Source organism: Suncus etruscus, chromosome 1, assembly GCF_024139225.1.
Source record: "Suncus etruscus isolate mSunEtr1 chromosome 1, mSunEtr1.pri.cur, whole genome shotgun sequence".
Lineage (NCBI taxonomy): Eukaryota > Metazoa > Chordata > Mammalia > Eulipotyphla > Soricidae > Suncus > Suncus etruscus.
Window position 1 is genome coordinate 116,268,574 of NC_064848.1, and position 19,359 is coordinate 116,287,932.

Below are 19,359 nucleotides of genomic sequence, written 5' to 3' on the forward strand. Positions count from 1 at the left end.
AAGCAACTCGGATCATAATATAAAACTGCAGTGGAAGACTCAAACTGTGATTGCTTATGTGGTGTCAAAATATCATATTTGTTCAGCATATAAACATAACAGTCTTACAAAAACAAATCAATTTGTAATATTTTAAAAATAGATATGGAATGGAAATGATCTAAAATAGTCAGAGATATCTAACTTCTAGAGGAATATAAAGGAAACAAACTAGAGTTAAGAATTCATAGAAAAAAATAAATTTAAAAAAAAAGAATTCATGGAAAAAAAATTTACAGACTAATGTTTTTCTAAAAATCATCCAAAGTAATACAAAGATTGTTTTTAACTGACAACTAAACAAGCTATATCTGCACATATATAATAGAAAGAGTATTAGAACAATTAATAGATATTTAGAATCAATTTGTACTGACATGTAGAAATAAAAAACTGGGCTTTCTCAGAAATGTGATATCACCTCATAAAGTGTCTATATATATATTGCAGATGAAAAATTGCTAAGCAAACTTAAAACATTTATCATCCTGTTAACAATAAAAATCTGAAAATAGTCCTAAACCATCAACCATCCTCTTAACATTTTTTACAGGTGGTTTCTGTAAGCTATGTTCATGGCTTCCAAGAGTTTCGCCTTTGTTGTTCCACCAGCAAGTGGCTGAAAACGCGCTGTCATTCCAGTCACAGACATCAAAACAAAACTCCTTATCACTATCAACCTTGAATTATGGAGTAAAAGAAAAAAAAGTATGGAGTAAAAGAAAGGTTGAGACTGTCTAGGATTGAGATTATTTCTCTCACCCTGCTTTCATGAAGACAAGATATCATAGTTCTGAGAGATAATAAACACACTTTCGGGGCCAGAGAGATAGCATGGAGATGGGGTGTTTGCCTTGCATGCAAAAGAACGGTGGCTCAAATTCTGGCATCCCATATGGTCCCCTGAGCCTGCTGGGAGCGATTTCTGAGCGCAGAGCCAGGAGTAACCCCTGAGTACTGCCGGGTGAGACCCCCGCCCCAAAATAAATAAAGACACTATCAAAATATATCTACCAATTTTTCAGGAAGTAAAGAAATAAGGAACAAGAGAAGATTATATTCTATACTATTAATGGGGAATTGCTTTCCATTCACTTACAGGTAAATAATACTAATAATAATTGAAAATGTAAGAATCTTAATCTAATATAACTTTGAAAAGTGCCAATGTTCAAACGGGAGTTCAGCTATAATAGAAAAAGACTAAAAAAGAAAAAAGTATTAGCATAAGCAATTCACATAATCCTGTATGCAATGTACTGTGTAGTAAGACTTTGTATATATTGACTGACTATATATACAAATATATATTGAGTATATATGATTTAAAGATATTTATATATTTCTTTCTAATCTTGTTAATAACTAAGAACAGACTAAAAACAGACAGTAAAAAACAGTAATATAATTTACACCTATAAGTTTACACTTTCACAATTACCAATTCCTAAAATACTAGTCTTTACATTGTTACTGGTATTTTCCTCATCTATCACATCCTACAAAGAACAAAATTCTAGTAAATTGCAGCAACACACCTTAAGATAGTTTTTAATTTACATAATTAACTGTAATAGAACCTTTGATAACTTTCCTCAAAATGTGTCTATATATATTAATAGGAAAATACTAGTAAAATTGGAAAAGAAACTTTTAAAATCATAGCCTAACTGTATCTTTGCTAGAAGAATTTTTCTCAAAATGTTCCCCCATGTACACTCTCTATGGCACTTGTTTAAAATAACAACTTATGTGTTTCACTTTAGATTTATTGAATCAAAATTTCTGGGACTTACAGTCCTACATAATATGTTTTTTAAGTACTCCCAGTAATTTGTGGCTATGGCTTAACAGCGGGGGATGGGGGAGGTAAATAGATATTTAAGATAAATAAGGTATTTAAGATATAAGGTATCTAAGATAAATATCTAATAGGTACCAAATATATATTCATATAACTAGTAACTGAAAAGGTAGTAGGTCTGACCTCAGTGCCTTGTATTTTTTTGTAGTTTAGGTAGCATACTACAATATTGCTAACATTTATGGTTTTCATGTACAGAGTTACTGTACTTCCCCAGCATCTGTGTTCAAGACCACTTACCACTGTCCTTATGTTACTGGAAAAAAATTTTTTTTTACTTTCCATTTATAGAAGCACTTTAGTTAAAAAGTATGTCTGTGTTTGAGGAGGGAGACATTCCTGAGGAGAAAATTTTATTTTTTTTAAAGGAGGTTTTCTAGGTAAAAAGTTTCCCTTAAAAATCTGGATTAGAGGAGCCAGAGCAAGTTATAGTACAGCAAGTAGGACATTTGCCTTGCACACAGAAACCTGGGTTCAATCCCCAGCATCCCATATAGTGCTCTGGGCATCACCATGAGTAACTCCTGAATGCAAAGCCACAAATACTGCCACCTAAAAACTTAAATATATATATATATATATATATATATATATATTATATATACATACATACACACATATATATATATATATGTGTGTATATATACACTCAAAGTATACATAGCATTATTTTTTGAGTATATATCACTCATTTGAGTCAAATATCTTTTCTTTGTTATTTTAATTTCTATCAACAAATGCAGGGGACTCTTTGGTTATATTACTTGATAATGTATGACAACTTAACTTTAATTGTTTAAATAACAGATATTTAACAAATATCCCCAGGGTACATCAAAAACACCAGGCAACATGAAACATCCCTTGTTAACCCTCTCAACTAAGTATTCTTTCTAACAACATTGAGATGCCTTCTCTTGTTATTCCTTTCCTCCTTAGTATATTCACTAATTTAATCACAGAACCTACCCCAACATGTTAGTATTATTGAAAAAAATTGCTAACTTAACTAATGAAAAACAAGAGTTCAGGTGGTTTCATGTATGGACACCTTAACATTCTTAGATCATAAAAATAGCAGAAACGGACTATATAACTCTTAGTATCAATAAAATAAAATTCTCCATCTGTTCAATAAAAGTAAAAACTGTTGTTGAAACTAAGAACAGAAGTCACTCTATTAAGACTTTTCTCGGAAAGTATGTGACATGTACATGATCTCTACAACAACAAAACAATCAATATTTAAGATGGTTGGATTGCATTTTATGTCACAATAATGGTCAAAATAACTTTATAGGCAATAATAAGACTTTTAAGGTTGATAATTATGTATTTTTCTTGATGTATAATATGGCCATCAGTCTAAAGAAAAATAAATATATGGGAATAAATAATATGGTATGCAGATTTAAAAATCATCAATATTTCTGATTTGATCCCAAAACATTCTAGAATACTAAAAGTGTATTTTAATCATTTTATAAATATCTAAGAATACAACATATTGTTTGAAGAAGGAAGGTGACACTTCGTATTGAAAAATGACAGATGTTCTTAGAACTAAAAGAAACAGGCCCCAGTTAAATTCATATAGTTATGCCTTTCTGCCCCTTCCCCTCTGCAGCTTTCTGTAATTCACCAATGAAGAGAAATGAATTGACTACTTAGTCTTCACAACATCTACAAATACTCTCTGCTTTCAAAAACATTACTAAAAATTATAATAGCAACTGATAGAGAAATAGTTAAATGTAAAATTCAACTTCAAAAGTAACCTGAGCCAAGGTTAATACTAACAGCTGTTAGCAAATTACAAAATGACAAATTAAAGAACTACTTTTTTTTGGCTATTGTTTTTGGGCTATACCTGGCAAAGCTCAGGGCTTACACCTGGCTCTGTGCTCAAAGATCATTCCTGGCAGAGAACAGGGGACCATATGGGGTGCGGGGGACGATATCCAAGACAACCATGTACAAAGCAAGCACCTTATGTGTTGTATTATCTCTCCACCTCCAAGAACTACATTTCATCACCAAATTTTAAGAAAAAAGTCTGCTTTGCCTTAAATTTCTGGTGCTCATTAAAACATACTACAACTGATGATTCAAAGATACTATAACAACAGATAGTGTTAAGAGCTCAACGAACTGTGCTTTGAACTAGAGAATAAAGATACTATATAAATATTTTATCACTGTTGTTAAATACAGGACATAGATATGAAAACCTTTGCTTTCAAGTATATTATCCTTCTATCAGTACCATTTAAATTAACAAATGTTTCCTGGTCCTATAACACAACATAATAACATAATAACTACATAAATGTTTCAAAAATCTTAATGAACAACATATGTCACAGAATCTAGCAGGCAAATTTATAAAATGCCCAAACAAAATTGTCAGAAAGTGCTAGCTGTAAAATCCTAATTGCTATAATATATGTCTGCTATCTTCTGAACATTAAAAATACCATAAAAATACTTTTAAATAGCCTTCTATAATAGCATTTTAGCCTTACTAGTCCAAACTTAAAGCATAAAAGGTTTGAATTGTATGTGATTATAAAAACAAGTAGAGATAAGCTAATGTTAGTGATAGAAAGAAAATATAACATCAGAGCCAGAGCGATAGTACAGCAGGCAGGGTGCTTGCCTTGCATGCAGCCAACCCAGGTGTGATCCCCAGCATTCTATTCCCTGAGCCCCACCAGTGGTGATCCTTGAGTACAAAGCCTGGTGGATGTAACCCCAAAACAATATATACATATTGGTTTTGGTATCATGCCCAACAGTTTTACAGGTCTAAGACTTCAATATGGATTCAAACAAGAAGCAATGGGTCTTTAAAAAAAAAAAACAAACATGTGTACCTGGAAAGGAAACAGCATTAGAAATGAATTTTAAGGAATGAAACTTGCTATGCATCTAGGCAAAAACAGCATATAACAGAAAGACACAAGCATGAGCAATCACATAGAAGCAAGAAAGCACAATCTCTAGACCAGAGGACAATTCTATCTGGCTACTGAACAGACTATGAATGTGTAATAGAAAGAAACCTGAAAAAGATGTTATGATTTTGTTTGTGAAACCAAGAAAAAAATGTTTTAACCAAAGCCTATACAAACTCTTTCTAGATATGACAGCATATCTGGGAATTTAAACCACACATATTTTCACTCTTTTAATAAGTTTTCTATGATCTTCTGACTCCATTTCTGTACCTTAACTTCCTACAATTTCATTTTCTACTTCCAACAGGACAATTCTCTTGCTTTCATCTCTGATAACAAATCTTTAGTCATGTACTTCTCATTGAGACTTAAAATACAACCCTTCAATGAACAATAATTCAAATCCAATTACTATGGCAACAACTCAGTATTTTTCACATGTAGGATCGGAAATATCCCACCAGTTACACAGACACAGTACTGAAAAATTATCAGTTGAAAATGCAGTGTTCAATTATATTTTCCTATTAAAAACTACAGAGAAAGGAAACAATGAGAAACTCTAGCTGAAAGAAAAAATAACTTAAAATGTAAGGCCAGAGAGGTAACATAGCGGTAAGGCATTGCCTAGCATACAACCAATACAGGACAGACCCCGGTTCGAATCCCGAGCCTGCCAGGAGTTATTTCTGAGCACAGAGCCAGGAGTAACCCCTGAGCTTACTTAATCTCTGTACTGTCTCTCTGGCCTCAGATATTTTTTGTTTGTTTATTTTAATACACCGTTAACAGCGGAATGGTGGGTCAGGTTGGGAGGCAGTGAGAGGTATCCCAATGATGGTTGGTGCTATGGAAAGACCTGATGGTTAGTTGAGCAATGCAATGTTGTCTAGATTTGACAGTGCTTAGGGTTCAACAGATCTACATTCTGTGGCAATGAATAAGGTGCCATGTTGTACTATGGACAGAACTCTGGGCCCAGGGCATGAAAGGCAGATATACTAACACAAAGTCATTTACCAGCCCTATTTAAGATAAATTTTTGTGTGTTTTGTTTTGAGCAGCTCCTGGTTCTGCACTCAGGGGACACTCCTGGCAGTGCTCAGAGAACCATTTGTAGTAGCAGAAACTGAACCCAGGTTGGCTATATGCAGGGCAATTATCCTATCCTCTCCAGCCCCACATTTTAACTTTTTAATACATTAATGATATTTATACTAGAATGAAAAGGACGTTAAGAACTAATTATTTAATCATCCATTGAAAAAGAAAAGCTGTAGTACCCAAAAAACAGAAAAACTTAACATGTTAATAGTCTGAAGAACCTTACATAAAATAAACTATTTTCAAACATTTATCATTATTCTATCAGAGAAATGACTGTGGTGAAGTAAAATATGGAGCTTCCATAATTATCAAACAACCAAATGGAATAAATGATTGAGATGATAATCTTCAAATTAGGTGGAAAAAATATTTGTGCAAAAAAGCTGCTTGTATGAGTAAAGTCTGAATATTATTGTTTGCAAGTGTGATGCAGAAAGAACCAATAAAATAAATCCATGAATGTGATATGGGTATCATTTGTTATTATAAATTTTGACATGTATTAGTTTTAAAAAGAGGATTTGAGGACCAGAGAGACAGTACAAAGGTGCTTGCTTGCATGTGATGATCTCAGTTCAATCCCTCATGCCCCATGTTCCCAAATAACCTCAGCAAGCAAATCCTAAGCATAGAGCCAGATGTGGTCCAAAATTCTGAACAGGGTAATGTGCGAAGGTATTTGAGATTCAATTAAAAATTATTTCAAAAACTTAAGAATAAAAAACAAAAATTTTAAATTAAAGAGTGACTGTATGATAGCCTTTCTATTGCATACAAACCTATATCTAAGCATCAATCCATTATTATGAACAATTGTATTCTGAGTACAGCATCAACCCCCTGGTGGCAGCTGAATACACTGACATAATTAATTTAGAAATCATCAAAATCAAGTACCATCAAAAATGCTTATCATCATGTCATTAGGTTGTAGACTTAAAAATAAATAACTTTCCTGTCTCATATTTGTCCTCAAGAAAAAAAACCTATGAACATATTAAAAAGCCATTTTTATGAGTTACTTTAGGTATAAATGGAGCATATTTACAAAATTTCCTATTAATAAATAATTTTAAAAACGTTTAATGAAACACTAAAATTTTCACTGATTTATCTTAAAATATCTCAAAATACACTCATTAGTTCAATATCACCCATAATGTATAATATGCGAAAGAATATATAAATCACACTTTTACTTATGATAAATCAGAAATGTATACTACTATTGCAGGTTAAGAAAATATCACAGCTACAAGAATATTAGTGAATAAAGCACAATTGCATTATCCCATCCCTTAATAAGTATTTTTAAATGTTCTTATAATGAAGTTGATTTAATGTATATTTTCCTCATAATATAAGGTATTATATATATAGAACTTATTATATATTATATAATAATAATATTATTATTATATATATATAGAACTTAGCAACAAAATTATAAGCTCTAAAAATAGATCATACCATAAAAAAAAAAAATCAATGGAAAAATGCCCCTATTAGATCCAAATGCTTGACCAGAACATTTTTTATTTTAACCTACCAAGAAGTTCAGGGAGCCTGCAGGCAAGTCCCAGAAATACTTGGCCAAGGGTTTACACAACTCAATGCTAAAGCCCAAGGATGCTGATGGCTCTCTTTCCACAGGGAAATGCCTCTATATCATTTTCTATGTCCCTATACTTTTTTTTAATGATTCCTAATAAATGAAGAAAGATTTGTTAGAAAATGTAAGTCACTAACAAAAGTCAACCTACAATCACAACACCAACATATTCAACTATATAAACACAGTACATATTTTAAGCTTGATTTTTTTTAACCTCTTAAAATAGGAAACTGGAATCTCTACCATAGCAGCAATGCCTTTAGTGAAGCAACAAAACACTAACAAATTTTTTTAAAAGGAGTGAAGCATTGGTGATTAAAAGGTCAAGCTCTGAAGTCACTTTTTTTTTTCTTTTTTCTTTTGTCACCCTCCCTCCCAGTCTGAAGTCAGACTTTTAATGATACAATAGGAATATGGAACCAGTAGGTATATGACTAAGAAAACCACTTTAAGGCACTTTAAGCACTTTAAGACATCATAAGTAGTTTTTCTTTTAACAATTTATCCTCAACACCTAAAACATCACAATGAAAACTCCGTATTCAATAAATATTGATTGAAAAATGAATACATTTATCTAAGTTTTACAGTAAGAGTATGACTGGAGTTATTTTCTTTTTACTTTTTACTTCCAACAAGTCAAAATGGGAATGCTGACAGCTAGAGCATTAGCACAACGGGAAGGGTGCTTGTCTTATATGCAGCCAACGTAAGTTTGATCCCTAGTATTCCATATGGTCCCCTCCAGTACTGCCAGTGAATCCTAAGTACAGAGCTAGGAGTAAGCCTAGCTTACTTACAAACCCTCAAAATAAGGAATGTTACCATTCTGTGATAGTAACAGAATATCAATCGTAATTAAATACACTTAGTTTATAAATAAGGATACACCTTAATCTCTAAACCAAAATTTCTTATTCACTTCTTTGACACCAAGTTCCTAATTTATTATAATACTTCTGTGTATTTAAATTTAATTTATAAATGAATGTATAAATAAATTTAACTTATACATTCATTTATAAATACTTAATTTATAAATTCATTTATAAATCAATCATGATTTGATAAGTATGACATGCTCATGAAAATATATATAGTGCAGGTGCTTTTTCCTTTCTCTTCTTTTCTGCCTCCTTCTTCAGAAGACCCAGGGAACCCTTCTCAAATTGGCATGTTAGTTCAGTTCTCTAGTCCAGGCCTCAGGATTTGGCACCTTTTCAGACCTGTGGTATTGAGAGCCAAAAGGCAATTTCGTCCCTGCTTGGGATCTCCAAAGCTATGCAGTGCTCAAAGGGCCAAATAGTGCTGGGGCTCAAACTTGAGTTTCCAGTGTTCCTAACTACTAAGCAATAGCTTCCTGTTCTTGGTCAGGTCACTAATTTCATTGTTTCTTATTTGTTTGTTTCCTTGCTTGGTTAATATCATCTTAAATATCACCTTGCCGGGTGATATTCAAAGATCATTCCTGGATCTGCATTAAGTAGTGTTGTTGGCAGTGCATGGGGGATCATAAAAAATGCCAGGAATTGAGCCTGGGTCAGCTACATGCAAGACAAGAACCTTACCCACTGCACTGCTGTTCCAGACCTCTCAGAGTTCACTATTGACTAATAAACTGTTCCTCCTTTAATCCCTATTTTAGAGCAATGTTACAAATAATAAGACAGTAATAGAAATGTAAAACTACCCAGAAGTAAATTTTTCATTATATACATGATATAACTGCATAAACTATATTTTAAAATGAGAAATCTCTGAAAATGTGAAACAATATTAAATTTATATTAGCCTATAAAATTGAAATACCCAAAATACTAATGAGTTTGTGCCTGCCAGGGGTGATTTCTGAGCACAGAGCCAGGAATAAGCCCTGAGTGCTGCCGGGTGTGACCCCCCCCCAAAAAAAAAAAAAAGAAAAAAATTACGAGTCAGAGAGATAACAAAGTTGGTAGGATGATTGTCTTGCATGCAGCCAATACAACTTCAATCTCTGGTACCAATATGGTCCCAGAGTCTACCTGAGCACCACTGGTTGTGGATCCAAAACAACAACAATAACAAAATCACCAGAAAGAACTAATTGTAAGTACCAGAATATACTTTTCCATTGAAATATATTTCACACTCTATAACATTTAACCTTAAAAGGAACAAAGTTCAATGAGTCTTTTGTATATTGACAAGGTTATGACAAGGTTATGATCAATATTGCTTAATTATATTTTAGTTTTCTCCCTTTTCTCTCACCTGCACACATTAATCCCTCTCTGTTTGTACATGATTCTCCAAGGAGACTGGATTGGGATTTGACTGTCTATTCTCTCACTGTCTGTCTCGATTTTACTTCTCAGATCAACAACAAAGCAAAAATCAGGGCAAAAATCCCTGAACTATATAGATTTATAGTTATTAGTTATAGATGTTGTCATCACACAAAAAGAAATCTGTATCCAGTAACAATCATCTGTATCCAGTAACAATCACTTCATTACCTCCTGTCCTTCAGAGTAACAGAATCTCTAAATGATCAACTGATCATTGACTTCAATTTAAGACTCAGAACTTTCACATTTGAGATATGGGCTTAAGTTAATTTCAAGTAGCTATAGGATAATACTACTCTCCTTCACCATTTTTCTTTTTCTATGAGACTCAGAACTATATTGGCAGGCATTCATAATTTCAGAAATGTACCGTTTATAAAAATATCATTTAGTGTGCATATATAATTGTAACAGTGATTACTAAATGATAACATTTATTATGTTATTAATTCTAACACTAGAGATTTTATCATCCTCTGACTTCTGATTAGCAATGCTAAGACTAACCAACAGTGAACCACCCACGGCAATGAATGATAAAAAGATAATAATTTGCAAATTCTGACCAGAACACATAATTTAGAAGGCTTTAAAATCTTAAATTAATTTTGAGATGATTCCACTTTGAATTATATTTCCTCTACAACTTCTCGTCATCTATAGACATAGAATAATTTTATTCACCTGTGAGATATTAAAAAAAAAGACAATATGATAGGGGCCAGAGTGGTAGCTCAGCTGTAGGGTGTTTGCCCTGCACACACTGCCTACCCGGGACTGACCTTGATTGAATCCCCAGCATCCCATGTTGCAACCCACAAGCCTGCCAGGAACAATTTCTGAGTGCAGAGCCAGGAGTAACCCCTGAAGGCTGCCAGGTATGCCTCCCCACAAAAACAAGACAGGCAGGGGTTTGGGGTGGAGGAGAAATGAGGGGACATTGGTGGTGGGAAGAGCACAGTAGCGAAGGATAGTGTACATTCTATGACTGAAATCCCAGTATACAAATTTTTTGTAAACATGGTAATTAAATTAAAAATAACTTCTCGTTATCTAATATTAATGACACTTTCAGAAAGTTGACACCTCACTGATATAATAATTCTGTATCATAAAAATCTCAGAATCAATCTTATGATTGATAGTTGTTCCAGCTTTAAAAAAAAATGAAGATATCACATTACAGCATCTGTTGTTTTTGGAGGTGATAATCATAATCAAAATCAAGCAATTTTTTTATTATGAAAGTGCTGATAATGAAAAACATACATAATAAATCTTGAAATGATTTGTATCTTTTTAATGACTCTTATTATCCTACAGATTATTTTTGGAGCACAGAAACTAAATGTGATAAAGTAAAAAAATAAGAGCTGATACTAGGGTTTTTACACTCTTATATTTAGCACAAACTGTGAAAATACACTCAAGAATTACTGCTTAAAAATTAACTTCCTTTTTTTGTGCAAAAATGCATTTTCATTTAATGTTATTTTTATATAATTACTTTATTTAAGCACTGTGATTACAAGATTGTTCGTGATTGTTTTTCAGTCATAAAATGTACACCACTCTTCACCAGTGCACATTTCTCACCACCAATGCCCGCCCAGCCCCCCCCCCTGTTTTCCTCCCAATCACTCCCACCCTCTCCTACCCTCCCTCTTGCATGAGTCTGGGGCAAGTATTTTACTTTCCCCTCTCTTTCTCTCTCAAAAATTAACTTCCTATACAATATATTTCTGGATGCTTGACACCAACAACAGCTAAAGTGCAAAAAAGTTTCACCGGGACCACAGAGAATGACTCAGGGGTTGGGCAGTTTGGTGTGCCTGGAGCCCAGAGTCGGTCTTATGCCAATGAACTTCAGGGGTGAGGCCTTCTTGTAATAAGGCCAAGGATTTTTTTTTCCTGTTTTTCCCATATTTTGCTGGGCCTATGCAAACAACAGCGATTGCCATGTTCACACCTTTACTACTGTATTTTTTTTAACTCTTATCCTTTAAGAAAGAAAAAAAAACAGCTTACTGAACTTAAAAAAAAACTGTAGTAGAATGCCTGTCTCAAATACAGGCAGGGGATAGGAAGGAGGGAGAAGGGGGTTCTGGGGATGGGAATGTTGCACTGGTGAAGGGGGGTATTCTGTTTATGACTGAAACCCAACTACACTCATGTTTGTAATCATGGTGCTTAAATAAAGAATTTAAAAATAAAAAAATATTTCAGGATGCTAAATTTCTAATTAGATATATGCCAATGATAAGCCCATACATTATAACTTTCTGAGGCATAGTTTTGTTTATAAAAGATATTACATCTCCTTAATAAAATCTAGGGAATAAGCATTATGGCACAACTATGTAAATGAAATATCAAAGATAGTAAAATTATGGAAGACTACATAATGATGTAATTCATGTCTTCCTGGTATTTTCAAAAAATAGACAATACCAAGAATAAGTAAACTCCTGTTATTTGTCAGACATTTTAAATATATGAAGGCACAGTTATAAAAAAAAATTCTCCTTTAAAAATTACATGAATCATCAGGGAGATGCAAATCAGAACAATGAGATATCATCTCACACCAGAGACTGGCACACATCATAAAGAACAAGAACAACCAGTTCTGGCACAGATGAAGGGAGATAAGGAATCTCATTCACTGCTGGTGAGAATGTTGACTGGTCCAGCTTTTTTGGAAAATAATATGGACGTTCTTTAAAAAACTATAAATTGTGCTCCCATATGACACAGCAATATTGCTCCTAAAATATACCATGAGGGCCAAAAATCACAATGTAGAAAAGCCCCATTCATTCCTATATTCATTGCAGCATTATCCACAATAGTCAGAATCTGGAAACAAACCTAGTGTCTAAGGACAGATGAGTGGATAAAGAAACTATGGTCTATCTACACAAGGGAATACAACGCAGCTATTAGGACAAATGAAGCCATGAAATATGCTTATATATGAATAGATATGGTGAATATTCTGCTGAGTAAAATGAGAGAGGGATAGCCATAGAATAATCTCACTCAATTAAGGATATTAAAATAAAAAAGCTAAGATGGTAATAATATCCAAAGATAATAGACAACGGCCAGGAAGTGGGGGAGTGTAGGTAGGACAGAGAAGAAATCACTATGACAATGATAGTTGAAAATGATCACTCTGGGGGGGGGAGAGAAAATGATTATTCTGGACATTGGATGCTAAAAGAAGTTAAACTAATATGTATGGTACCCTTCAATAATAACTGCAAACCGCAGTGTCTAAAAGACAAAAAGGAAAAGAGAGAGAAGGAAAGAAGAAAAATGTCTGCCACAGAGACAGGCAAGGGGTACAGAGGGGAGAGCAGTTGGAGGGAAATTGGGGACATTGGTGGCAGGAAATATTCACTGGTAAGTAGTGTTGGAAAATATATGACTGCAACTCAATCATTAACAACTTTGTTCTCATGGTGATTCAATAAATAATTCATTCAATAAACATTAACAACAAAAATAATATGTAAACTCAAAAGAATTACATTATGTTCCATGAAGAAAACCACAAAATCTCCTTAAATGCTAGAGATAAGATAGTTCTATGCACATTCAGTAGCAATTCAAAAATATTTCTTAAAAAAATGCTACTTTATCATGAACCTTGCTATTTGTTATAATTTCAAAACCATGAATACTGGGATGCTGTGTCTACTATAAATGCTTAAAAAATTAATGTGGAAATAAATTTAATAAATCTTGGGACCGGAGAGATAGCATGGAGGTAAGGCGTTTGCCTTTCATGCAGAAGGACGGTAGTTCGAATCCCGGCATCCCATATGGTCCCCCATGCCTGCCAGGGGCGATTTCTGAGCATAGAGCCAGAAGTAACCCCTGAGCGCTGCCGGGTGTGACCCGAAAACCAAAAAAAAAAAAAAAATTCAATAAATCTTATAAACATGTGAACATGGAGTTTGTATCCTCTAAATAGTATTTCTCCTAGAGAAATGAAAATCTCAGTTCACATAAAATCTGTACACAAACGCTTATTGATGAAAGTGGCTTTGTTCATTATCACCCCAAAATGAAAATAGTATAATTTTCCTTTTACCAATAAACCAACAAGTAAATTATGATAGTATTCCAAAGAGAAAGTAACATTCTATAGTATACAGAAAAACTTAAATAAATCTCAACTGTACCTATGCTAAATACAAGAAACTTTTATTATTCCATTTATATGTGACAGTCTCTGAATGACAAAATTACAGAAACAGAAACTATCAATAGTTACTGGTGCAAGAAATAAAGGGTGGTGTGACAAAAGGATATCTTGAGAGTTTAAAGATGGTGAAACTGTTCTGTATTGTGATGTTACTGAGAATTATATGAATTCACATGTTAAAATTCACAAGTCTATGAAAAAAGAAATTTCACACTAATTTTACAAACCACTTTTCTAAAAAAAATCAACTAATTATATCCACCATTTTTGCAAAAACACAACAAGAATTGTACATAGCAATTATTAAATATACTTGCTTGATAATATGTAAATTGTAAAAAGTCTACAAGTACCAAAATATCTTTAAAATTCTAACTTTTTTTTAAAAAGAAACATAACTTACCAAGTTCATTAAGACTCTGAGCAGCTTTCGTTATCTCTTTACTGCCCCCTTGCAGTTGTCCTTGGAGTCTCTTACTGAGATACAAAATGCGAATTATTCTCCGAAGTAAATCACAGGCAACCTGTGCAAAAGTATTAAGAGAGGTGTGGCAAATTCAAGATGTGCTTAATATTAGATCATCCCATTCAATCCTGATGCTAAAGATTCCTCCCCATAACTTTCATAAACCACCAACCAAAAGCATTAATCAGGTTTTTAAAACCATATGCAATGTGCTGTAACTTATCTTGATTGGAGAACATTTAGGAATGATGTGCTAGGACCGGGGATCTCTTCTCCTCAATCCTAACTACTTTCCTAGTCTAGACAGAGGTTAAATTTTGAAAGCTTATAAAATTCAAGTGACTAGATTCAAGAGTTCCAATGAATAGACCAGATTCCTAAATAACTCGAGCCTCTAGGACAAGAAAGAAATGTATTTTTTAAAATATCTTTTCTTGTTGCCAATGTGCATCGAAGACTGATAACCTCTGTGGTATTTAGCTTCCTACTACAGTAACCTATTGTTTTCTGCCCTGAGTTCTCTTTTCTAGGTCTCTATACTGAAAGAGAGTAAAATATCCTACCAATTTTCCAAAGATTTTCAAGAATAAGTTTTCCCATCTAAAATTTCCTTAATTTTTACACTAATTACAAACTATTTAAAAAAAAAAACTTTTTTAAAGCAAGGTCGAAGAGAGAATCCAGTGGGTAGGGCACTGGCCTTACAAATGGCTGATCCAGTACCCTACACAGTTCCCCGACCCCCACCAGAAATAAGACTGGTTCTGCCAGGTATGGCCCCCAAAAGCAAACAAACAAAAATGATTATCATTTTATGTCACTACCTATTTTGTTACCAGACTTCCTAGTGGGTAGTTTTTTACTTCTCTGGAACAGTAAAACACAAATTAAGGTCTCATATTTCAGGACAATCCCTTGATACTGCCTGGGGGAGAAGAAAAAATGGTTTTGTCCTGAAGGTCAGCTTCAGTAATGATAATGAAAAGACAACTACACCAGCACCATCATTGAATGGTGCATGCTAGTGGGGACATACAGAAAAAGGAACCTTCATTCACAGGTTCAACTTGAATAAAAAAAAAAAACAGCATTTTGATTTCTAAAAGTTAAGAGTCAAGTTAACATATGATCCAATAATTCCCCTACAGAATATCTACCCAAAAACAATAACAAAAACAAAAAGCAAACAAACTACTCATTCAAAAAGATAAGTTCATAGCAGTACAATTTACAAAAATCAACATCTGAAAGCAATGCAAGTGTGAATCAATAGATAGGTGGGAAAAGATGATGTGGTAAACATACTTAATGAAAATAAGAAAAGATGAAATCTTGCACTTTGCTACTATATGGATAGAATCGAAGGTAGTCATGGGTCATTCCAAGGGAAATTATGTCAGAGTGTAAAAATAAACACTGATTACTTTATTCACATGAATTACATAAAGAAATAAAGCAAGGTAATATACAATGCCCAGTGAGAACAAATGCATTGACTCTATCTAACCAAAGAATTAAAGTTATCTAGGGAAAAGGGGGTGAGCTGAAAGACTTCCAAGAATGGATATTGGTATGTCGGCCTTAAACCTATGATATCATTGTACCCCTAAAGCACTTCAGTGTATACACTCTTCTAATACAGTGTTACCTCAATAAAAAAGTGAATTTTAAAATTAAAAAAAGCTAAATGAGAAGCAAGGATATCTATCAATAAGGGAAAGACCTAACTTAGAGCAGATAAAATAAAAAACAAGGGAAACTGAATCCCTGAGATTCCAGCTAAAAATATTTTTTTAATAAATGAAGCAAATACATATACTAAACCCACACATTCATGTAATCATATGTCAAAATATACACATGCATATTTACTATAATGCAAAATACAATGTTTCAAGATGAAAACAATATGTTTATCACATTATCACATGCTTTACTTGAGTAACTGGTCTGATATACCTAAAATAAAAAGAATACCAAATATGGGGGCCAGAGAAATAGCTTGGAGGTAAGGCATTTGCCTTGCATGTAGAAAAAGGATGGTAGTTTGAATCCCAGCATTGTAATCCCTGAGCACTGCCCTGTGTAACCCAAAAAACAAAACAAAAAATAAACAAAACAAACAAAAAAAAACAAGAAGTTCCCTGTGAAATAAGAAAGATTTGAGCATCTTTTAATTAATATTATTTATATTCTGATAGGTAATAAAAATACAAATTCAAAGGATAAAAGAATAAAAGTTACCTTATCTCTTTTCCAATCATGCACTAACTAAAAACTGCCACTCTGAGCAGTTCATACTTGTCAGATTGCATTTTTAGATAAATCATTTGAAATGTAGAATCCCTAGCAACCATTCCTCTTGAATTCTAAATAAATCTTAGGAGAAATGCCAGATCTGACTTTAATATATAATCACCTAGAATTGATCTTCCTAAATTCCTCAGTACCTAACTATTAAAGAATATTCCCTAAAAATTGCAAACTACTTTTATATCAATGCTTTTACTTGTAACCATACTTATTCAGTCACCACCTATTACTGATTATTCTTCTGTTATATAATGAGTTATTTTATATCTAGTTTCACATGCACCACCCAAAATCCAAATCTTTATTCCTTTCACCACAACACTGGGGTCCCCTGGCTGGCTTTCCAGTATCTTCCTGAAATGCATCCTGTAAGATTTACCCTTGGAAAAAATTTTTAAGCATCTATCCCTTTTCAATAAACTTCAGAATTTTAATAAACTCTATTAACAGAATATGACAAATCTTATGAGAATATCACTTGATAAAGTCCTCAGTCAACAAGTTTTAGATAATCTGCAAGGTATCAGCTCTCATCATTTCCTAACATAGTTGCAATCATTCCAATTTCCTTTCCTTTTAAAAAAGATTTTGACTTTTATTATAAAATATATTACAAACAATGCAAATAAAATACAAATTCAGCACTAATAAGAAATAAGTTATCTAATCTTGAGAAGACATGGAAGAAACCTGAATGCACACAATTATGTGAAAGATGTTAATCTGGAAAAGGATTTATACTATATGGTTTCATTGATATGACAACCCGAAAAAGACTGCCAAAAAAAAAAAACCAACAAAGTAAAGGATCAGTGGTTTCTAGCAGTTGTGATAGGTAGGGCGGGGAGCAGACAAAAAGAGTATTTTTAGAGCAATTAAAACATTACTATACAATGATAAATGTGGGCCCGGAGAGATAGCACAGCAGCGTTTGCCTTGCAAGCAGCCAATCCAGGACCAAAGGTGGTTGGTTTGAATCCCGGTGTCCCATATGGTCCCCCGTGCCTGCCAGGAGCTATTTCTGAGCAGACAGCCAGGAGTAACCCCTGAGCATCACCGGGTGTGGCCCGAAAAACAAAACAAAAAAAACAAAAAAACAAACAATAATGATAAATGTGTCATTTTTCATTTGTTCAAAACAGATTTTCTTTTTCTTTGGTTTCTGGATCACACCAGGCAGCACTAAGGGGTTACTCCTGGCTCTCCACTCAGAAACTGCTCCTGGCAGGCACGGGGGACCATATGGGATGCTGGGATTCAAACCACTGTCCTTCTGCATACAAGGCAAACGCCTTACCTCCATGCTATCTCTCTGACCCCTCAAAACAGATTTTTAAACCAACAAATATGAACTCAATGTGAACTATGGACTTTGGGTGATAATATGCCAATATCTGCTTATAAATTCTAATAAATATGCCATCTCATGGAGGGATACTGCAAAAGGAGGAGAGTTGGTCATCTGGAGGGTAAAGTGGACAAGAGAGGTATGTAGATGTCTCTATCATCTCAATATGCTGCAAACATAGATAGAAAGCAAGTCAGGCTGACAGAAATGCGACCCTATATTAATCTCTTCTCTGATGGATATTCAATGAATAGTTTCTCTCTATTCCATGGGCAGTCTTTGTAATCTAGTCACTTTTCCTTTGAGGTGCAGAAGCTTCTCAATTTAATGCAGTAGTCCCATTTGTTTATCTTTGCTTCCACTTGTGGCCAGTGGTGTTTCTTTCTTGAAGATGCTTTAGCTTTGATGTCATGGAGTGTTCTGCCTCTGTTTTCCTCTATGTACCTTAAGGTTCAGTTTTAAGATCAAAGTCTTTAATCCATTTTGATTTGATGTTAAATAGAGGCCTGAGTTCACTTTTAAGCATGAAGTTGACCAGTTTCCCAGCACCATTCGTTGAAGAGGCTTTCCTTGTTCCATTTTGTATTTCTTGTCCCTTTATCAAAGATTAATTGATCATATCCTGCAGGTCAGTCTCAGTCTATCACATTAATCTGAGGGTCTAGTCTGTCTTTATTCCAGTATCTCTTATCTATGTCTTTTTTTTTTTTTGCTCCACATAGTGCAAATTTGCCAGCACCTCCTCCACTTTGCCCTTGAGACTCTTCCCCACCCCCACTCCAGTCCTTGAGGTTCTCTCATTTTCTTGGAGCCCAAGCGAGAGTAAAGAAGCATGCGCAGGGCACAGCTCCACTAGCCTCTCTAGTGTTTGGTTCTGTCCTGACCACAGTTATCCAAGTACGTAATTCCACCCTGCCCCCACCAGTCTATATACACATTTTAAAATAAAATCAAAGCATTTTGTGAGTTCACACTGATACTCCTAATTAAAAATGAGGGTGTGGGGCTGGAGAGATAACACAGCGGTGTTTGCCTTGCAAATAGCTGACCCAGGACCTAAGGTGGTTGGTTCGAATCCTGGTGTCCCACATGGTCCCCCATGCC

The 19,359-nt window shown here is 34.0% G+C and overlaps 1 protein-coding gene across 1 annotated transcript in view; it reads right to left on the reverse strand.

Moving 5' to 3' along the window:
• The window catches only part of COG5 (component of oligomeric golgi complex 5), a 262,931-nt gene that overhangs the window by 219,959 nt on the left and 23,613 nt on the right, over positions 1-19,359 (reverse strand). The window contains exon 6 of the mRNA XM_049783180.1: positions 14,532-14,652. Coding sequence (XP_049639137.1) covers positions 14,532-14,652 — 121 coding nt within the window. The remainder of the gene's footprint in view (positions 1-14,531; positions 14,653-19,359) is intronic.